The sequence below is a fragment of the Mytilus trossulus genome, chromosome 11 (genome assembly GCF_036588685.1).
Source record: "Mytilus trossulus isolate FHL-02 chromosome 11, PNRI_Mtr1.1.1.hap1, whole genome shotgun sequence".
Lineage (NCBI taxonomy): Eukaryota > Metazoa > Mollusca > Bivalvia > Mytilida > Mytilidae > Mytilus > Mytilus trossulus.
The window spans coordinates 12,834,196-12,858,629 of NC_086383.1; the positions used below are offsets into that span (position 1 = coordinate 12,834,196).

At 32.8% G+C, this 24,434-nt stretch overlaps 1 protein-coding gene across 1 annotated transcript; it reads right to left on the bottom strand.

Annotated features, from left to right (window-relative positions):
- Positions 1-4,699: 4,699 nt before the first annotated feature.
- Positions 4,700-10,698, bottom strand: LOC134689750 (collagen alpha-1(VI) chain-like). Its single transcript, XM_063549720.1, has 10 exons — positions 10,668-10,698; positions 10,353-10,443; positions 10,002-10,011; positions 9,652-9,710; positions 9,399-9,408; positions 9,048-9,106; positions 8,695-8,804; positions 7,369-7,872; positions 5,104-5,169; positions 4,700-4,761 (listed from the first exon to the last, which is right to left on the bottom strand). The coding sequence occupies exons 1-10, from the start codon at positions 10,696-10,698 to the stop codon at positions 4,700-4,702; spliced, it is 1,002 nt and encodes a 333-aa protein (XP_063405790.1).
- Positions 10,699-24,434: the final 13,736 nt, after the last annotated feature.

Consider the following 24,434-nt stretch of genomic DNA (forward strand, 5'->3'; position numbering starts at 1 on the left):
AAAGCCAAAACAAGAACAAAGTTGAAAGCACTTAGTTCCTAAAAAATTGTGATCAATACGGCCAGGGTTATCCACCTGTGACAAGTACATCCTTATTATTTAGAATAATACATACTTTTGCAAACAGTAAATTCAAAAAAATACTATATAATTGATAATCATAATTAAATTGAAGTGGTGACTAGCTACAGAACAAAAAGGGATACATTACAAAAGTTTACAACCTTGTTAGCCATAACCAGTGTTACGCTCAAAGTGACGACGCATTGTAATTTCTAATACGAGTTATCAAAATTAAGATGGAATTTAGATGAAGTTCAAGATAAGATTTGAATGACGCATCTAACGATTATAATTAACCGTGAAAATCATATTATTAATTAAAATCTAATTGTCAGATACAAAAATAATGGAGAAAACATCGCATAAACGATCGAACTGGCAATACAGTAATTTAAATGAAAACAGTTAAATAAATAAATATTAACGTTAACTTTTCTACATTGGCTAGAGGTATAGGGGGAGGGTTGAGATCTCACAAACATGTTTAACCCCGCCACATTTTTGCGCCTGTCCCAAGTAAGGAGTCTCTGGCCTTTGTAAGTATTGTTTATTTTAATTTTAGTTTCTTGTGTACAATTTGGAAATTAGTACGGCGTTCATTATAACTGAACTAGTATATATTTGTTAAGGTCCGGCTGAAGGACGACTCCGGATGCAGGAAATTCTCGCTACATTGGCGACCTGTTGGTGACCTTCTGCTGTTGTGTTTTCTATGGTTCGGTTGTTGTCTCTTTGACACACTCCCCATTTCTATTCTCAATTTTATATTTTATATTCCATTACTACATGTCATTCAAAAGTGAAAAAAAGAATCATAACCATGATAACCTTACTCTACGGTCAACATGCTAGCAACTAACGATCAATTCTTCTCTATTTCAGAACTGTTGAATTTGTTTTGAATAATTAATTGCAAGCTTAAACATTCTTGTTTCTTTTTTTCGCATTTCTGTAAAGCTTTCTTTCATCTGACACAATTCTTTTTTGCTGATAACTGCTTGTTTGACGTGCTAACATGTCTCTTAGTATGTTTTTGAAATCTTTTCTGATACAAAGTGTGCAAATGATAAAGTAGCAGAGGCCCTTGATGTCTGCCAACTATACTCTTCCCTAACTTTTGACAGTGCGGCAACAGTACAACACAAGAACAAACTATAAAAATAAGTTGTAAAAGACTTAACTTATCAGATAGATACAAAGATAAATACATCTAGCAAAAAAAGTAGACTTGTACGGGTACTTGCACTTAAAATGAAAAAAGACGGAACACTGCATTCGTTGGTAAGAAATAATAAAGCATCACTAACACCAGGCGTTTCTAAAAGATTAGATTAACTTGCGTTCAATGCATGTTGTATTTTTGAAATCATCCTCCTCAATCTATTGTCCAATTTATTCCTTTGGCTTATGTTTCAATTCGTTTATGGTATAGTCAAGCAGTTTAAAATTTCCCGAAACTTTTTAGGATGTTACTTATGTGTAAATAAAAAAGAAGATGTGGTATGATTGCCAATGAAATAACTCTCGAAGAGAGAAAATGACACAGAAACTAACAACTATGGTCACTGTACGGCTTTTAGCAATAAGAGAAGCCCATACCTCCTAGTCAGCTATAAAATGATAAATGGCTCCGAAGTGACAATGTAAAACAATTCAAATGGGAAAAACTAACGGCCTTATTTATGTACAACAAATGAACGAACAACAAATATCTTACACATAAACAAACGACAACTACTGAATACCAGGCTTTGAACATGCACATACATATGAAATGTTGCGGGCTTAAACATGTGAGCGGGATCCCAACCCTGTCCCTAATCTGGGACAGTTGTTAAACAGTACAACATAAGTACAAACTATAAAAATCAGTTGAAAAAGGCTAATATTAAAAGATGGACCAAACAGATAACAAGTGGACATGACCGTTGTCTGTTTTATATCGTAATATAACTACTGTGTCAGGTTTATGTAAGCGTACTAGGTGACTGTTAAATGTAATCCACTGCATTCTTATGCAAATACCCTAAGCCTGTACGAGCTTGTTGTTCCATAGCTGTTTTTGTTTTTTTATTTTGACTTTGATGAAAATGTGTGTCTATATCGTTCATACCATATCTTTTTATTTATATTGCATAGAGAAAAAAAACCAGAAGTTATATTTTGTTCATGATTAAAATATATATCTTGTGAAAACGTGTCAAATATATTATTGAAATAAATGTGCATAACTCCCCTTTCAGTCACAACGTTTGCTCATTTCACAACAACAACAACATGAAAAAAAGAAAGAAAAAAGAAATAAAACATTCAAAGATACTATAAGACATTTGTATGTTCTGATGAAGCTTCACAATTGAAAGTTCAACATAACTGTACTGCAAGAGAGTGCTATCCGTGCTTACCTAAACTTATATATCTAGATTAAGCAGACAACGGGTGATTCAAACGGTTCTCTTACACCAAACACAGTGACTATCAAACCGTGGCTATAATCGTATATCAAGTTATCAGAACTGTCTACCATGGTGATTAAAAAGTAGATACTGAGTAAAAAAACATACAGGTAGAAACTAACTTTGTTATAGATGGATGGTTGGTGTCAATAAAAAATGGAAAACAACACGTTTAATAAGTTCGAATCGCTTTTCTGGATTAACCTTGCTCAGGAACGTTCAAATCCAAACATTTGAAATCCGAAGATGGATAAGTACCAAAAATCGTTGAAGACCTATATGTCCAAAATATCTAAGATGTATAGCAAAATTCATCTAAAGCCAACTATGACTGAGGGAGTTGAAACCTTAGTTTTATAAAAATTTTAAAATTCATAAACGGAACATTTCAGTAAAGTTCGTTGAATGATGTCAGTACCGAAGCACTGGCAATGAATATTGAGATGATAATACCCTCGGGTACTCATAGTCCACCAGCAGATGTATCGACCGAGTATACAAAAGTATACAATACAAAATGAAACATAGATTTTCTCTTGCATTTGCATAAGACTAAGACATTTCCTAAAGACAATGATGAAAGGAAACATTGGAATGAATATCATCATTTGTCAATAGAAAATGTATAAATTTCATTCAGATATACCATACAGAAGTCTTGGTTTTCGTGCTGATTTCAATTTACAGCATCGTGCATGTGTCCAGTGTTAGATTGATATTGAGGTAATCATAATCCAGTAAATTCGCGCAAGACAAATAAGTCAGTCAACATCGTTGAACAATGTTCCATATCTACTATATTTTATAAAAAAAATACCAACTATAAAATTCAAAAGGCCCAATATGGACGAATGAGGAATAAATAAAGACCCCATTGCAAAAAGGATGAATATCTGCAAAGAAAAGGAAAACGCACTGCCCAAAAAAATACTTGTATTCAAACATGTGTACGACACTCATCGTAACCTGACAGTCGTATATGTCATAATGCAGAATAAAACACGTTGAGGTGACGAAAGTGTTATAAATTATTGTACGACAAACATTATTGTTTTTTAATAATTCAATACGTTGAAATTTGCTCAAAAGGTTGATAGATAACGCATGTGTCTTTCATAATGAAGAGAACATATATTTGGTTTACAAATATATTTAGTACTTCGGAGCCTTAATTTGGTACCTCACACTTTCACTAAAATTAATTTGGCTCGTTTATTTTTTACATAAAATTTTGACAAAGTATTTACTTTGACCCTTTAATAAAAATATAAAAAAAAAATCAAAAATTTTGAATCAACCGTTTTATCAGAAAAATTACACTGGTTATATAGCAGTTTGACAATCACCCATTTTTATCATTGAGAAGCCTAATATTCCATTAACACCACAACGTAATCAAAAAGTTTAGCTGACTTTACAGGGTTGTTTCTCTGTAGTGTTAGGTATCACCTTAATTGAGAAAATTCGAGCTGGAAAAAAAGATTTGACCATTATTTATTTGTAATAATCTTGTTGTGTAGTGTAGTAGAGGGAGGTAAAACACTATACTGTTTTTTATTTTAAAGATTTTATTATCAGTAAGATCTTTTATCCGCTGATTTCGTCAGTATTATGGTATCTACACATGATCTAAAAAGAGATTATAATTTATTCGTGAAATATGAAAATCAACTTTGGAAAAATGTATAAAACTAAAAATATAATAGATAAGTTTCAGTAACGACAAAATTGATAATATATTGATTATATATTATCCTTAAAATCATCATCGGATAATAGACTGCTGCAACATTAGCACAAGGTGAATTGTGACCCTTATGTATAACAAATACATATCTGAAAAGTTATAGCATGTGTATACATAAACATTGCAATAAAAGCACAAAATACTGTATGTTCGAGGATAACACACGTCAAATATTTGATAACGAAAGCATATTAATGAAGGAATGATAACAATACTAATACATTCACACATAACACAACAACAGATATCGCCAATGTTCATATCCAAAACCATAAATCAGGCTTAGCGTGGACTAATTAAACATAGTTTGTCTAGACCTGTGTCATGTGTGTTAGGCCTTAAGCAATAAAGAGTATCAAACACTGACTATATTGTAATGCTATGTTAATAATCTCTATACTATACATGTTTGCATCAAAATCTTAGAATGTTGTCATTTATGTGACACCACAACGGCAGCTATTCTGAGTTTGTTATTGAACGATTGTACGGAACCTACAAATACACATAAGGAGATGTAGTATAATTGTTAAATGTAATAAATACCACATAAAGACCCACCATCATTTACTTAAAGAATTGCAGATTTTCACCAATGAACGATTTTACATATATACCTACATCTGGTGATAAATCCACGAAATTCACATCATTCGAAAACTGTAGTATACATTTATATTGTACTCTTACATTTCATTTCACAAACAAACGGCTGAGACACCGTGCAGCCATTGTCATCCCATCTGTATTGATAAAGGTGGTACATTTGAAGACAGTTTTGCCTCGTTTGACCATCGGGCTGCCTTGACCACCAGGCTGTGTAACTGAAAGCATTACCAGTTGAAGTCCAAACCCAGCTCCCTTCCGTCACTTCATCACTACCACCAAGCCAATAACTATTGGCTACAATGATTAAAAGTTAAAATAAGCTTTAGCGAAGAACATGAAGAATTTCTGATACAACAACTAAAATGGTCCGTTCTTGTAATCGCCCTTTTAGTTTACAAAATAAATTACAATTGAAACAGTTTAATTAAACAAGTTCTAACTGACAAAACATACTTTTTATTTAAATAGAATAAACATCAACATAGAATCTTTTGAACTATGCTATATTGTGTACAGTGTTATACTTCGAATGTGTATGAAAAGTTAATGATATATCGTACATGGTGTATTGTGTTTATTAATGTTTGTCGGTGTATGTTGTAATTGTCTATAGTGTCTGGTGTTGATTGAACTATATTTGCATATTAAACGTTCTGAAATGATATCAATAAACAAATTGACATTTCCCTTTCCTAAATATTCACTGTTATTAAGGGTGCAACATGCTTGAAAGGCAAACTGTTTTATGGTTGTTAGTCTGGTTCCCGGCCGTTATTACAATTATTGTTAACATATATATATTTCGAAGGCATACTGATTTTTTTACGGAGAGGACCAACCTATATGGTGGTAGACATGTAATATTAACCACTGTGGTTGATATGTTATATTATTCATATTACAAGTATTACGCAGGCCTCGTAACGTATTTATTTTATAGTATACTTAATTGATAATGTTTTTAAAAGAACGTTCCAAAGAGGTTATGCATTTTCGAAAAATATATATACACGGACTTGACAGTTCTCAAATTATATGTTTTTCTAATTCAATTCAATTCAATTTTTTTTTGTCATATAAAGTTTGTGACAAATGATATAAACATATACAAAATACATTTAACAAGCAAAACCATAAACAAAAAGCAAAAAAGCAAAACAATCTATCTATATGATATATAAATATATTTTATAGATACATTAAAAGTCCCCTGTCCTCAGTTATAATGCCTGTTTAAAATAGGTCCCTAAGCTTTCTACTTCTCTTGAGGTTGATAGGCAAAGATTACTTTTTTGCCAGGGCATAAAATATAGCATATGTTTAATTACGTTTCCTATAAAGTTATCTCTTAGTTAAGCATTTAATTTATCGTGATTTCGTAGGAAAATGTACACCACAAAAGATTATTTTCAAGGGAACTAAATTCTAAATTAGCTATTACTCAGACTTTTATTAACCAGGATTCATTTATTCAGAAAATTTCTATTTTTCTCAATCCACGAAAATTGGTATTTAGGAAAAGAAATGCATCCACATAACTTGTTATATTACGTATGTACATATGTAATTAGTATTATGTATACGTAGATTGATACGAGTTACATATAAATATCTTTGTTTGGTAAGTGTAGTTTTTCATAAAGAACATACTTCTAGCTAAACTTATTGCAAAATCAATAATAAATCTGACTGTGCTTTTGATGTTACTTCAGCAAGTCTTGCATCGAGTTCTCTACATGAACCCTATTGAAAGGAAATACATATTGATTAGTCATACACTTGAGGTTTTGAGCAGTTATGTGTTATTATACTATATATATAGGTATACATGATTGGTTCGTTTCGATCCTTAAATAGATATGTATGAAACAATGAGTTATATTACGTATGACCAATTCGAAAACAACAGATATTAATACACTCTCATTCTTATTAACTTCTTTATTTAATCAATATGCGTATAAATAATCGCACATCACTTTCTGTAATTCAAAGTTAGGTATCGTGCACATTTATATCATACCTGTGCGAGATGCCAGGATAAATCCTCGGTACTAAACAGGTAGCACGATTCACCATAATGAATCCAGCCCGTTGGACAGTTCCTATGAAATCAAATGGAAATTCCATACAATAGGTTTCAAAAGATCTGATTGGGTATAAATTGTATTGTGATAGTAACTGTGAATTCCCAGAACAACATCAAACGTTGTTTTAACTGAAATATTTTACTTAATTCTAGTAGCATAGTTTATCTCAAATGCATTCATAACAGATCAAAGCTGTACTTAACTTAATAGTGTGCTACAATGTACATTATTTTCATACCTTAACATTAAACATTAGTGTACTTATATATTAAACACAATCAGAATCTTGTCAGGAAATAAATAATCAAATTTGAACTGAAAATATTTTATTTAGCATTGAATCTGTATCACACATTTAAAAGTTTGTTCCTACAGCATATAACATATTAAAGATTTTAAATACCCCGAGATCCAGTATCTCCTTTTGGACCAGTGGGTCCAGTTGACCCTGTATCTCCGGATTCTCCACGAAGTCCACTAATTCCTTGATCCCCTGTGTGACCAGATTCTCCTTTTGATCCCCTTGAACCTCTGAATCCAATGTCTCCTTGTGGTCCACGAGGTCCAGTCTTACCAGATGAGCCAGATGGCCCAGTTTCTCCAGTGAGTCCACTTTCTCCATCAGGTCCTGTTTCGCCTCGTCTTCCCTGTATACCATCATCCCCTGGTGGTCCCTGTGTTCCATTCATTCCATTAGTACCCCGGGCTCCATCCAATCCTTTTTCTCCTGGTAGTCCAGCAGGTCCTCTTTTACCATTTTTTCCAGTTTTCCCTGAATCTCCAATCGCACCTGTATTTCCTGGTGACCCCTTTAATCCGCGAGGACCAGCATGGGCTGTTTTTCCAGGGTCTCCACGACCTCCTTTCGATCCAGGAGTTCCCGATCGTCCAGGATCTCCTCTCATTCCTATTCAATGTCAAACATGAATGGAATGAAAACAGAAACCAATATTTAGTAAATAGCGGTTACGTATCTGTTTGTCTTAAGTATCTGAGTACTTTTATTCAGCCTTCAAAATATTTGCAATTCATTAATGAATGAATGCTTCAGAATAGGGCGTTATTATGTCTCATTTCCAACTTTACATTCAGACATCTTAAAAACTTGCGATTTTCTTTCAAAAGATGGAGAAGTCGGTTATCTTTCGATACAAATTTATATATTTGCAGTCTAAACATCCATTGCTTGAACTGTGTACTTAAGTTATTTGTAAGAACGAAAAGTGTTAATTAATTAAGATGTATATTTTTTTTTTATTTGAAGAAGACGTTTCTAAGTGGAAAACTTGCGTCTGATCGATTTGTCATTTTGAACAATAAAATTTGTTTAATCTAAACTGTGGATTGAGTTATATCATGGCAGCTACTTTTTGGATAGAGGAAAGTTTCATAGTTTGCTTAAGTTCCTATAGGAGGAAACATAAGCAACTATGATATGTGTGGTGCTTTGTAATAATTATCAATGAAACTGCAGCACGTTTTACCTTTGATGTTCTTGGTAGTAATTATCAATGAAACTGCAGCACGTTTTACCTTTGATGTTCTTGGTAGTAATTATCAATGAAACTGCAGCACGTTTTACCTTTGATGTTCTTGGTAGTAATTATCAATGAAACTGCAGCACGTTTTACCTTTGATGTTCTTGGTAGTAATTATCAATGAAACTGCAGCACGTTTTACCTTTGATGTTCTTGGTAGTAATTATCAATGAATCTACAGTCTGTCTTACCTTTGTAGTTCTGTGGATGATAATTATCAATGAATCTGCAACACGTTTTACCTTTGATGTTCTTGGTAGTAATTATCAATGAATCTACAGTCTGTCTTACCTTTGTAGTTCTGTGGGTAATAATTATCAATGATTATCTACAGCACTTCTAACCATTGTGGATCCGGATGATACTTATCAATGAATCTGCAGCACGTTTTACCTTTGTGGGTCTTGGTAGTAATTATCAATGAATCTACAGTCTGTCTTACCTTTGTAGTTCTGTGGGTAATAATTATCAATGATTATCTACAGCACTTCTTACCATTGTGGTTCCGGATAATAATTATCAATGAATCTGCAACACGTTTTACCTTTGATGTTCTTGGTAGTAATTATCAATGAATCTACAGTCTGTCTTATCTTTGTAGTTCTGTGGGTAATAATTATCAATGATTATCTACAGCACTTCTTACCATTGTGGATCCGGATGATAATTATCAATGAATCTGCAACACGTTTTACCTTTGATGTTCTTGGTAGTAATTATCAATGAATCTACAGTCTGTCTTACCTTTGTAGTTCTATGGGTAATAATTATCAATGATTATCTACATCATTTCTTATCATTGAGGATCCGGATGATACTTATCAATGAATCTGCAGCACGTTTTACCTTTGTGGGTCTTGGTAGTAATTATCAATGAATCTACAGTCTGTCTTACCTTTGTAGTTCTGTGGGTAATAATTATCAATGATTATCTACAGCACTTCTTACCATTGTGGTTCCGGATAATAATTATCAATAAATCTGCAACACGTTTTACCTTTGATGTTCTTGGTAGTATTTATCAATGAATCTACAGTCTGTCTTATCTTTGTAGTTCTGTGGGTAATAATTATCAATGATTATCTACAGCACTTCTTACCATTGTGGATCCGGATGATACTTATCAATGAATCTGCAGCACGTTTTACCTTTGTGGGTCTTGGTAGTAATTATCAATGAATCTACAGTCTGTCTTTCCTTTGTAGTTCTGTGGGTAATAATTATCAATGATTATCTACAGCACTTCTTACCATTGTGGTTCCGGATAATAATTATCAATGAATCTGCAGCACGTTTTACCTTTGATGTTCTTGGTAGTAATTTCAATGAATCTACAGTCTGTCTTACCTTTGTAGTTATGTGGGTAATAATTATCAATGATTATCTACAGCAATTCTTACCATTGTAGTTCCGGATGATACTTATCAATGAATCTGCAGCACGTTTTACCTTTGATGCTCTTGGTAGTACTTATCAATGAATCTACAGTCTGTCTTACCTTTGTAGTTCTGTGGGTAAAAATTATCAATGATTATCTACAGCACTTCTTTCCATTGTGGATCCGGATGATACTAATCAATGAATCTGCAGCACGTTTTACCTTTGTGGGTCTTGGTAGTAATTATCAATGAATCTACAGTCTGTCTTACCTTTGTAGTTCTGTGGGTAATAATTATCAATGATTATCTACAGCACTTCTTACCATTGTGGTTCCGGATAATAACTATCAATGAATCTGCAGCACGTTTTACCTTTGTAGTTCCTGATAATAATTATCAATGCATCTACAGTATTTCCTACCTTTGTGGTTCCTGGTAATAATTATTAACGAATCTATCGTACGTTTTACCTTTGTGGTTCTTTGTTACAAATATCAATGAATCTACAGGACGTCTTACCTTGAACACCTTGCATTCCAGGAGGACCCGGTAATCCTATTTCTGAAAATAAACAATATAAATGTATCGGTAATTTTTGGTTATATTTTTCCTGATTGACATTATCATCGTTATTGCATTGACATTTGTACCTTCCTGGACATTTTATATCTTTTCATAGTGTCATTCTTGATATGAAATTATACCAAACTATGCGTTGTCGACTTCAAACTGACAACGTTAACAACTTTAATATTTGCCCTCTTTTCTCATTGTTTCTGTTTTACTGTGTTTAGTTTTGATTTTACGTTTTAGCATGTTTAGTAACTATTTAGATATGTAAGACTAGACGAAGAAAATATGATTTCGAAACCTTTGCTTGCCTTGTCGAATATAGAATCAATAACTGCTAACATGTGTCAAAACCATTTACAAATAACCCAAAATAGATTACGTTCGGGCGTATACGACTTTTAAACAAAAGTGTTGGCACAAAAAGGACCCGAAATACACATAACCAAGGATACAGTTATGTTTTCTAGTCATACAGTTTTAGTTCTGCAACAACGGGCAACCTTTTCGTTCCGATATAAAGCGATGTCATCATATAATAATCAGGTTATAAAAAAAATCACAAATACCACATCCTAACAAAAATCAAAACGTTTCACTAGGCGTGAAATATTAGGTTAACGTTCTCATCATCTTGTTTACATTTAAAATTTGTGAAAACTGTTTATATTTAGATCTTATCTTGTATCTGTATCATGAAAATAGCATCAGGACATAAAAGAGGGGCGAAAGATACCAGTGGGACAGTCAATCTTATAAAGCGAAAATAAGCTGACAACACCATTGCTAAAAATGAAAAAGAGACAAACAGACAAACAATAGTACATATGACACAACATAGAAAACTGAAGAATAAGCAATATGAACCCCATCGCATGTGTACAGGAAGGGTAAACAAATCCTGCCCCACATTGTGCACCCGTCTTATTGCTTATCTGATAACAAATCCGGTAAATAATATAATTCGGTAGGTCACATTCATGAAAGGGAAGGGGATTTTAGTTGAGACGTTAGTGGGTTTTATGTGTTCATGACTTCATTAGCCAATAACAACGTTGTGATAAATGCTTAAAAACAGTACCAGGCATGCATTTATATTTCAAAACAGCGAATCAATTGATAGTTGGTATTGCATATATGTAAACAACACAGGTTGTTAACTCACCTACGACTTCCTATGCATGCTATGTATTTTAAAACAGTGAATCAATCGATATTTTGGTGTTGTATATATTTTATAACTCACCAATTACTGCATGAGGTTCATCTGTTAAAATAGACAATTCAACAATTCACTTAATTGTTGAGATTTTTTTTATTTAAATAACAGTGGCTCCAATACATTACTAATCCCAGAATTTCGAGAGCAAATACGTGTCTAAAAAAAACAATAAACGCATTTTCTGTATGGACTCAATTGGAACTATAAAAAAAAATGTTCTGGACATTTCCCAAACTTTTTGATGTTCGGGAAAACTTTATCCCTGAATATATTCAAAAGTCCAAATTGAACGAACACAATATCTAGATAAAGTGTCTTTTTGACATATTAGAAAGAAAAAAATGTGGACAAGTAAATATTGCAACCTTAAAAAATATCTTAAAGAAATTTTTTCTTTCATAAAAACAGTATTTTTATATAAAAAAAAAAACATTGCAAAAAAGAGCGACTTCCTGCTGGAATCCCTGTCTCCCACTAAGGGAGTAAAAATTAACGTAATTGAAATATTTACCCGTTCCAAACTGCCAAAGTCAGATTTTCTTTATTATTATTATTATAATTATCAATTATTAATCATGCTAATCGCTAAGCAGTTGTAAATTATAAAAATTATCAACCATATGTATTGGTTCCAACTATGGTGATGTAATATGGACTAACTTTCTATGACTAGTTATATATGTAGTTCTAGCCAATAAACACATTACAAAAAAATGTTTCTTAATTAATCAACAATTTAACATCAACAACCTTGATATAACAATATAAAACAGAACTTTGAAAAAATTTGAATAATCAAATAATGTCAAAATTGAAACTCCATAACTAACAGTGTATTGAATTACGCCATGCCTCCCTACTTATATAATATGGAAAAACATGCTGTCTATGTGGACGTTTTCAACGAATTAGATTCCTAGGAGGATATAGGAGGTACAAGTATGTAAAGTCTCTATTGAATTCAAAATATAAACTATTCAGGTAAAAAGATTTACATTATAAATTGCACAAATGATCAGCTTTGGTTGATGCGGACACATAACGTTATTACGCGAGTCAGTTAGAGGTCCAAAAACTACTGATATTTGTTTATTATTCATTATTGTAAATACAAAAAACACAATTTGGCACTATCAAATGAAACAAACAAAATTTTGTTGACATTGTTTTCTTATATTGCTGCCATTTATCTTATACAATACCTCTAGACCTAAATATATAACTGAATTACTGTGCAGTTATATTGATTTACTTGATGAAGTGAAAATAATGCCAGTTTGAGTTAAAGGGATCAAATAAATTTGTTATAAGAGTCATGTTGAGTCAGACAGTCTAAGTCTGGATTTGAGTGACGATTCTATTATATGAATAAAAAAAGACTTGTCTAGACTTTTTTACTGTGTTTAGTTCTTGATTGATTACAGAGGTGTAATAAAATTATTACTAACTATAATTGTCAAAATGTCTATCGAAAATTACCGGTTGGTAATTTGATTTTCATGTTCCATATCGTGTGACATTTAATGTCACTGTATTCAGGATACGATGATACTCTGCATTTACACGGGTTAACTACAAACTGAAAACATCCGTTAACTATTAAAGAAAATAAAAGACGCGTTTTTATTCACATTACAAAGAAGGGAACGCGAAAGTAAACGCTTGTTTAATCTCTACAAAACATGAAGACGCGCCGATTTTAAGTTAACGCGAAAGTCAAAACAAACATGACTTCTTGTTAAGTCTACTGAAATTTCGGAGTGAACGCTCTGTCTACATGTAAGGTTTGGTATTACTGAGGGTAGCCAATTAGTACATCAGTATTATTGTTCAGTCACGAGTTAAATATTTTTCGGTATTTGATTTTTTTAATAATTTTGTCATATTAGCAAATGACTTTTAAAATGAAATAAAAATTCCAGGAACTACATATTCATAATTTGTTTTGATTCGAAGTTTTTGACGTCTTGTCATTGTCTAATGCCATATGACAGCAGAGGAATGAAATAACCACGTTTATTTCAAATGTGAAACTATCAGTTTTTATTTCCCCGCGAAATCTATGTAATTTATTGAAACGAATGAAAAGAAGGATAATACCATATACAAGTTGCAAATTTGTTTGGAAAGTTAGAACTTACCGAATATTTGTTTAGTCTGAAGAGCAACAGGCGCAGCTAAGCAAAACCAAAGACACATATACATTGACATTTTTATATGTGCTTGGTTTCTTTGCATAATACTGTCAAAGTGATCCGTTTAAATACTTCTTCCAAGCTCTTTCTACTTCTTTTGTTTGAAATTTCACCCTTTAATCATTTTTAAGTTTTAGCAACAAAGCCCTCTTTGTTTAACCATTATGAACGCATGTTTTACTTTATTACCATTTCAAATATTCAATAATCATAAAGATTATTATAACACTTAAATTTCCAGATTCAAAAATAAAACAATATTAACAAAACAATTCAAAAGGTAACAGTTGCACAAATCAAACGCATCAACAAGCAAACAGTACATTCTCTTTTATGTGATGTGGTTACGCCCTATAAGAATTGAAAACAACACGTTTATTAATTATATGCTGTTCGTAGCGCTTTTATAAATTTACCTTCATCAGGACAGTGGGATTTCCAGTGACACTAGAACAATAGAAAAGTCACTCTTCTTATGAAAGAGATAGAAAAGGTCTAAAAACAGGAGAGACAATTTACGCATAAAACCCGATATGCATAGGGATGAATATCTCTTAAAACACAAAACCATTATATAACTTTTATACAACCACTATAAATAAAGTATATGTTACAGCTAAATGTGTTAATATATGATTTTTTGATTGCCAAACATGCTGTTAATTGAACAACATATTGTTCAACATAGGGGTGTGTAACAAACTGCCACATTTGACTGCATATTTTTCTTTTTTTTTGAAAAAAATATATATCAAACCTTAAAAATGTAGCTTTCTGGGTATCCAATTTTTAACGTGTTCCGAAATGTAGTTTCGTCACAAGAATTTTCAACGGATTCGCACTAACTGCCCAAAAGGGGTCCGCTCCCGTCTTGAATCAGTGATTTTGTTTATCATAAAAAAAATATTGTCTCACACTGAAAGGGGCAGTCGGGCAACATGCACAGCCCGGATTGTCAAAACAACTAAGATTTACAAAAATGATTACAAACAAAAACCATCAGTTGAACAATCTTACTGGAATCTGATTATCTCTACTGATAAATAATGCAACACTAATGACACATTTAAGTTTTGGAATGATTTTATTCACAAAGAATGTTTCTCACTGGTATACATTTCTATGCTCTTGTCTTTTCAGAGTTTATATTGGAAATTAAAAATTACTGCATGAAAGACACTAGCTCAACTTTCCTATGCATATGATTTAATATGTATGAGAATCATTCCATAAAATATCCGTTTGATATTCTTTCAATGCATGACACTGTCTAGTGGTTTTTCTGCCACAATTACAAGGAAAACCTGTCTTAACTTGTGCTAAATCAAACACTTGAATCTTACATCGCTATTGATGTTAAGCAATTATTTAAAGGGCCATCCGGAACTGTTGGGTTTTATGACAGTCTTCCTTCCATACACACCATCGCTGCAAAATAATTTGAACATTCAATTAGATGATTATAATATTATTTGGCAATCCAAAGAGAACCTGAAAACATCAGACCACAATAAACAGAGACCCCAAAAAAAGCCAATTTTACTTTATAATGAAATTGAAAAAGTAGTTAGTTACATGTCAAATCATCTTTTGGCTGTCGACAAAAAATAAATAAAATCTAAATGTCGTAGCATTTTACCCCCCCCTCTTTTTAACTGAATTTGTTCAAGGTATGGTGGTTTTACCCCTTTTCAGATTTCAGTATGTCATGTTGTATATCTTTTAAAAATTAGATGAATTTCTAGCAAGTTTCTACGATATTCTTTATTATTTGACAAAATACTATGCATCTGAATTAATTTGTTTACTATTTGAAAAAGCGCGCCTTCTTTTACTTTAATTTACTTTCCTTTATTTCACATAGCAACAAATATTAAAAACTGCCACATTTGACTGCATATGATTTTTTTCCCCCAAAAAAATATATGTCAACCAGCATAATTAACTTTACAAATTGGGAGAAAATCAAGATGTTCCGACTATAGGTTAGTATTAAAAAAAAATAATGAAAGGTTGGCATGATTCCAGGTGTGAACCCTGACGACACTGAAAATCGAAAATTCACTTATTTACGTATCATATGAAGATACGATGATGTGATAAACTTAACAATTAATAATTTACCTGGTGCATTATCATATTCACATTACGTTGACACGTCTCAGTTCGTCTGTGTTAGCTCATTTCAAGCTCGTAAACAATGTACACCATTTTCCGCTATTCTTTACCGATTACCTCTAGTCAGAAGAACCCACTGTTTACAGGGGCGATAATATTTTGTCACCAGTTCACGCACTGAGGGACACTCATAGCCAAAACAGTTGAATGTCAAAAATAACTAAAATGTATGGCTAAATTGATCTAAATTCATCTTTGCCTCAGAAAGTTGAAACCTTATTTTCTTGATAATTTCAATACAGACGGTATGTTTCACTATGTTTTTAGTTAAGCGGGCTAAAAAAGTTTTGTACAGAACGTGTATTTATGTGACCATTCGAAATGAAGTTCGATCTTCAATTTTTTAAGGGTATAAAATTTTACACTATTTTGTAAAGATATTGATCATTACTAACAACTTGTATTGCTACTCAGAAATCATCAAAACTATATTGTCCAATATTTTTTTTAGGACTATATTAATACATTTTAAATGTTAATTTAAGAGAAATATGGAAATTATTGGTTAAGCATGATCATGATGATGGGTGTCATATGTTGAGTAAGCTATGATTATGCTTTCTGATATACTTATAGTGGAAGATATTAGCAAGTAAAATGAGGGAAGTTGTGCTAATTATGATACAAGCATGAAAATTAGCACGAAGCATCATTATTATATACTTTTTAAGAAAATACTGCTGGCCATAACAAAAAATCTTTTTTTACCACCACCTTTTCTTGAATGGCTGTTTTTTTCCAGGTTTAAACTACCTATTTTTCTGCAAAACATTTCTTTTACCTTCTTTTAAAATAAAATGTTATCAGATTTTGTGGCGACACATGTAGGTCAAACTGAGGATAAATTGTTTAAGCTAAATATTTTATACAAAAAGTATAATAACATAAAATATCAAACTCCGAGAAAAAATTCAATATGAAAAGTACCTAATATAAGCTAATGGCAAAACTAAAGGCTCAAATATAAAACGTAAGCATTTAAACAGTGCACCATGTAAACACAAAAGATAAAAGATAGTTTTAATAGATAGACGGGAAAACAGACAGTTAGACAAACATTATCATGATAATGTTCAGTTGACAGGCCCCACATTATGAATCAGTTATACATAATGTATCCGACAGATAGTATGTCTGATTATACAGTTATTATGTAACAGTATATAGGAGAGACAGTATATATCAGTTTACAAAACATACATTACCTATCAGTTGACACAACTGATTTTAACATTTAAACAGTGTAATATATAAAAACAGTAAAAGTAAAGTTAAACAGACAGACTGGCGAGCAGACAGTAGGACAAATAGTATGTTCAGGTCAAAGGTTCGACATTATTAGTTATGTATCCGATTACTGACAGATATTAATCATCATTATACAAAACACACGTTACTAATCAGTAAAAGGAACTAATAGTATGTATCAGTTTACAAGACGAACAACAACATCGACAAAAACCCAGTAAAAGCGAGGTCAAACAGACAGACGGGTGAACAGACAGTAAGACAGACATTATGTTCAGGTCGCAGGCCCGACATTATGACTCAGTAAACATTATGTACCCAATTAGTGAAAGACATTATGCAGCATTATACAGGACAGTCATTATGTATCAGTATATATAGGACAGACAGAACATATCAGTATACGAAACATACATTACTTACATACATCAGTAGACTAGCTAATAGTATGTATCAGATAACGAAAGAAACGTTTTCTATCAGTATTCAAGATAGACACTATGTGTAAGTATACAGGATATATAGTATGTATCAGCACATAATACGAGACGTCATTTGCCAGTATACTAGTCAAACAGTATGCATCAGTATCTAAACAAACCGGATATATCAGTATACAGGACAGACACTATGTTTAAGTGTATAGGACAAACAGTTTGTATCAGTGTACAAGACAGAAAGCATGTGTTAATTACCAGAACTAGTAGTATGTATCAGTTTACAAAACTGACATGATCAGTATACAAGATATACGTTATGTGCAACTGTACAGAATACACAGTATGTATCAAGAAATAAGACTGACGTCATTTTCCAGTATATAAGTCAAACAGTATGCATCAGTAGACAAAGCCGACAGACAGTTTGTATCTGTATACAGAACATACTGTATCTATCATACACCATGTGGCAGTACATATAGAGAGAAGACAGTATATGATGAAATTCAGAACAAACATAGTATATCAGTATTCAGGTCAGAAAGTATGTCTCAGTATATAAGACAGATCTGTATAATAATACAGACGAAAGATAAGAGAAAAAAATATGTATCAGTATAAACTGCAGCCATTTAAAATTTGCAATATATAAACATATTTGGTACATGCGTTAATAGAATTATTTCAGATATTCAATCTGAGTGTATATGTTCCGGACCATATGTATATTCGGATCATACGCGCATGGTCATGACCATATGAGTGTATACTCATATGGTCATGACCATACGTGTATGGTCCTGAGATCATTACAGATACCTGGTCCTAGAGATCATTACAGATACCTGACCTATAGTTTGATACGCAAGATGATCATTTCTTCAGCATGTTCTAATTAGTTCGTTACAAACACCAAGCTTTTAAGTACATATGAGGTTTGATCTTTTCTTCTGCATCTGTTTATATTATCACTACAGATACAAGGGCTATAGAAGTAAATGACAGGGTTGGTATTGTTACGCCCCGGTGATTTGTAGTTTTACTGTGGTCTCCGTTTCACACTTGATACACGCAGATGTCCGTTGTTGTCATGGTTGTTTTGTGATTCGTATTTTACAGAAGAAATAGCTTACTTTTGACCTTATTTTATATACTGACTTCTTTGAATCTATATATCGCCTTATTTATTTGTGTTATTGTTCCTTTTCAAAAAGGTAAAGAAAACACTTTGCAAATGTATAAATAAACAATTAACAACAAAGGAAAAGTTTATATCCAATAAAAAGAACGCAAAATATAGTGAGTAAATTTAATGCAAGAGTTTATACTAACGAAAATATAGTTTGACCAGTGTTATAACTGAGGTTTAAAATATAATTTTCACTGTTTTGCTATTAAATAATTTAAATCTTGAATAAATCCGTTTTTCCGGACCATATGTATATTCGGATCATACGCGCATGGTCATGACCATATGAGTGTATACTCATATGGTGATGACCATACGTGTATGGTCCTGAGATCATTACAGATACCTGACCTATAGTTTGATACGCAGGATGATCATTTCTTCAGCATGTTCTAATTAGTTCGTTACAAACACCAAGCTTTTAAGTACATATGAGGTTTGATCTTTTCTTCTGCATCTGTTTATATTATCACTACAGATACAAGGGCTATAGAAGTAAATGACAGGGTTGGTATTGTTCGCCCCGGTAATTTGTAGTTTTACTGTGGTCTCCGTTTCACACTTGATACACGCAGATGTCCGTTGTTGTCATGGTTGTTTTGTGATTCGTATTTTACAGAAGAAATAGCTTACTTTTGACCTTATTTTATATACTGACTTCTTTAAATCTATATATCGCCTTATTTATTTGTGTTATTGTTCCTTTTGTATTTGTTTATACTTAATTTCAGTATAACCCGCCAAATGTAACGTTACGTGTTCTTTTTTAATAACTTGTGCATTACGTCACACATGGTATAAAATAAAAAAAACGCATGTTCCTACGTGGAGATTCTCTCCAACAACCTCCATGCAGTTAGCAATCGCTCTTAAATGCAGTGCACCAAGTAGATTTTCCCGCACCAAGTAATGCAGTGCACCAAGCAGGAGTACTTCGTGATTATATTTATCAATGCACCGAGTATGCATTGCACCAAGTGAATTTCCTGCACCAAGTAGATTTGCTGCACCGAGTACGCTGAGTATTTGAATGGCGTGCACCAAGGAGATCTTCTTGTACCGAGCAATTGTTTTATCTATCTTAATGCAAGTAATGCACCTTGCCGTATGATTTATTGTATATAATTATTAATCTTGAACCGCTGTATTTGATATATTGTTTTTAAAATAGAAATAATACAATTTATGACCTCGATTATGGTTTTTATTATTACTTCCTTCACCAGAGGCCCACAAAAGTAACTACGGGTGTATATCCTGACAAGAAAACTCCGGAACGTTACAATATTTTTCTGCATGTTTAAACAACATCTTTACTTATCCTACTACGGGTAAACTACCACGTTGTGGTTGGTTTATGTCATCATGTAGTGGACACTACAGAACCGTTGATGATAGTTAAATTCATAGGGTGTTCATGACGTCACGTTTACCATTTATGATGACGTCATATGTTACTGTTGCTGTTGTTCATTGTATTTTTTTTAACAAATTGCAGCAGAAATAGAGTGGTAAATTTGTTATGCTGTTACCTACTGAAACCAAACGGACCTCAGAGGGTTAATAAAATGCATCGAGGATTTGGGCTACGAACCCTCTGTTGATCTGTAAGGGGTCAGTCGCGACCCATATACCTTAAAAAATATCTTAGCCTATAGGTAAATATGAGGGAACTTGTGTCTTTTGCATGCTTTAACTTTATCAGTATATCTATATTTCAGCCTTAAAAGTAAATGCAAGGAATGATTGTTTCTTCTGCATATTCTAACCATATCAATTCATAAACCCAATGTTACATTTGCATCTATACTTAATTATATATTTTGAAAATTTAGAAGAAGGAACATGTTTGTTTCTTTTTTACACTAATCGTATTTACTACAGTGTCGCTTAGCTGCCACAAATTAATATATAGGTGAGCTTTTGTAAAAGTTACATTTTTCTATCCAATCATTGACTTTTTAATTCATACATAAGCTTTAGTGTATGAAACATTATTGTCATTACAGGGCCTGTTAAAGCTAATTATCAAGTGGGTAAAATCAAAGGAAGTCAATAGGAATAATTTGTATTGCCTGTTATAAATATTTTTTCAATATATTACAAAACACAATATATCATAAATAATCGAATACACAAATGAAAATACATAAACATAAATATATAACCAATTTTTTTGGCAAACCTCCGCCGCTATAGATTTATAAAAGGAAAGAAAAAAATATAAAGAGCGAGGGAAGGTTGATTATTTCAACGTTATATCAAATTCAAAAATGTAAAGAAAAAACTTTGCAAATGTATAAATAAACATTTAACAACAAAGGAAAAGTTTATATCCAATAAAAAGAACGAAAAATATAGTGAGTAAATTTAATGTAAGAGTTTATACTAACGAAAATTTAGTTTGACCAGTGTAATAACTGAGGTGTAAAATATAATTTTCACTGTTTTGCTATCACATAATTTAAATCTTGAATAAATCCGTTTTTGCGGTAATGTCTTCACTCGCTGTTGAAAGTTGTATAGTTGTTAATTTCTGTGTCACTTTAGTCTCTAATTAAAAGTTGACAAGCATACCACATATTCTTTTTTTATATGTCAAACGTGTCCAATTAAAACAAATATCGTTGTCGATGGGTCGTCGGAATTAAACAAAAGCAACATTTTCCAAGAGACAAAAAGAGTGAAAAGGTATATAAATATCAAAAACTGTCCGCAAGGTATTCCATATGATTCCGGATATTAAAGTAATATTTAAAAAAAATCGTCATGTTCCTGAATTTGCTATCAATTTTGAAATATAAGTAAAATAGTTTGGTTATTTTTAGAATGCATCCATTTGCAAACAAAACTGCATACACAAAAACAAATAATTAAAATCAAAAATGTAAATCAATATGTAACATGATAATGTAATTTTTCGTAATTGGCTTTCAGTTATATTGGTTGGAATGAAATAGGTTGAAGTGAGTCGTTTGAACGTTGGTATATGTCGGTTAAATGTGGTGTCATATTGAGTTACTTATTTGAATTTAGACGCAGTACCTAGGGTACCTTGTCTCGTTTGTTTTCAATGTCACGTCTTACGTCACTTTTTTGTATATGTCGTATCAACCATATCGTTTAAATACTCTATGCAACTGATAGATGAACCTTTTTCAGGCGGATGTTTAGATTGAATTTAAAATGGTTAACAGACAACTATTTCCTACGTGCGAAACCAATACGCAACTACTTGGCGTACATGGTTCTGAAATGAACTCCTGGTCAGCACTTTGACCTTGAGCGTTGACCTTCTCGCCCGACCCGGTTGCTGTTTAGAGACTCTATGCAACTGATAGATGAACCTTTTTCAGGCGGATGTTTAGATTGCATTTAAAATGGTTAACAGACAACTATTTCCTTTTTAAACTACGTGCGAAACCAATACGCAACTACTTGGCGTACATGGTTCTGAAATGAACTCCTGGTCAGCACTTTGACATTGAGCGTTGACCTTCTCGCCCGACCCGGTTGCTGTTTAAATACTCTATGCAACTGATAGATGAACCTTTTTCAGGCGGATGTTTAGATTGAATTTAAAATGGTTAACAGACAACTATTTCCTTTTTAAACTACGTGCGAAACCAATACGCAACTACTTGGCGTACATGGTTCTGAAATGAACTCCTGGTCAGCACTTTGACCTTGAGCGTTGACCTTCTCGCCCGACCCGGTTGCTGTTTAGAGACTCTATGCAACTGATAGATGAACCTTTTTCAGGCGGATGTTTAGATTGCATTTAAAATGGTTAACAGACAACTATTTCCTTTTTAAACTACGTGCGAAACCAATACGCAACTACTTGGCGTACATGGTTCTGAAATGAACTCCTGGTCAGCACTTTGACCTTGAGCGTTGACCTTCTCACCCGATCCGGTTGCTGTTTAGAGACTCTGTTTTTTTGGGTTGCGCTTTGATTTTTTTCTGTATCCTGGTGAAGGTGATCTTTGCCTAAAATAATCGAGATTTCTCGAGTTTGTCCGTGGCGATACTGTTCATTGTACTTGGGGACAATAAGATATATGGCTTCGTGGGAGTATTGCGGTACATAACAAAGCATAAATGCATAACATTAGCTAGTATTGTGACAATTTGAGTGAGGCTCCACACTTCATTTTCTAATATAATACTGTTCATATATCCTTTATACATCGGTGATCAAGCGCAAAATACTGATTGGCAAAGACGACTTGCCGATGGGTATACTTGTCAATTGTTTCTCAATAGATCGACATCAGGTGTGTTTATGATGTTTTCAGTTGTTTTAACGATTTGTTGATCGATTCTGGGTTCCTCTGTAGTACATGCCTTGCAGCAGAGTTGTCTTTCCATCCTCTGAGGAATTCCCTCGTTCCAATCTGGCAGATAAATCTCAAATCATAGCTCGTATGTGTGAGCCAAGATCAAATATGTTGTAGCTTTTAATGAAAGCTACTATTTTGTATCTGAAGTGAGAAGCCAGGCGAATGAACAAAACTGAAACAAAGACTCATTACACTATACTTTGATAAAATGATTAAATTCAGGTCAATCCTCAAAATTGAATACTTGCTTATTTTTCTATTATATCCGCCATTTAGAATTACAAAGATATATCACAACAAAAATATCCATACACATTTATCCAAAAACCAGTTGTTGACATGACACGGATTTTGTTCTTCTCCTATATATTATGATAATGTGATACTAAACCCTTAACGGATACGATTGTGCCTGATATTCATATGAAAAAATCATTATCTTTCAATCAGTTTGAATGAAGTCTGGAGCTTTCATGTCAGTTAACTGCTAGTAGTCTGTCTTTATTTATGTATTGTTGTTATTTTGTTTATTTTCTTTGGTTACCTCTTCTGACACCAGACTCGGACCTCTCTTGAACTGCACTACACTGGATATAGGTATGGGGAGGGTTGAGATCTCATAAACATGTTTTACCCCAACCGCATATTTGCGCCTGTCCCAAGTCAGGAGCCTCTGGCCTTTGTTTGTCTTGTATTATTTTAATCTTAGTTTTTTGGTGTACAATTTGGATAATAATATGGCGTTCATTATCACTGAACTATTATATATTTATTGAGGGGCCAGCTGAAGGACGCCTCCAGGGGCGGGAATTTCTCTCTACATTGAAAACCTGTTGGTGACCTTCTTCTGTTGTTTTTTTTTCTATGGTCGGGTTGTTGTCTCTTTGACACATTCCCCATTTCTATTCTCAAGTTTACTTACACACAAGATACTGTTCGAAAACTAGAAACATGGTGGTTTTGTTCCCTTTTTTACCCTTAATTTCTAAATTGTTGGTCCCATAACTTTTTACAAAAATGATTACCGTCTACTTGTGATATATAATTTCAGAGAAATATAATATTAATACACTGTTATTATCCTGAAACTAGAAAAATGCATTTATTTTGGCCCCTTTGTGATCCCTTTAACGGTTAGAACGTACATCATTCCCAAAATCAATC

What these genes read in the sequence shown, in the direction of transcription:
- LOC134689750 (XM_063549720.1), bottom strand. Translation starts at nt 10,698, where the DNA reads ATGCTAAAACGTAAAATCAAAACTAAACACA. An exon ending in TCATCCACAGAACTACAAAG is followed by an intron (nt 7,873 to 8,694) that starts GTAAGACAGACT and finishes GACATTGAATAG; the next exon opens with GAATGAGAGGAGATCCTGGA. An exon ending in AGGAGATACTGGATCTCGGG is followed by an intron (nt 5,170 to 7,368) that starts GTATTTAAAATC and finishes TAATCATTGTAG; the next exon opens with CCAATAGTTATTGGCTTGGT.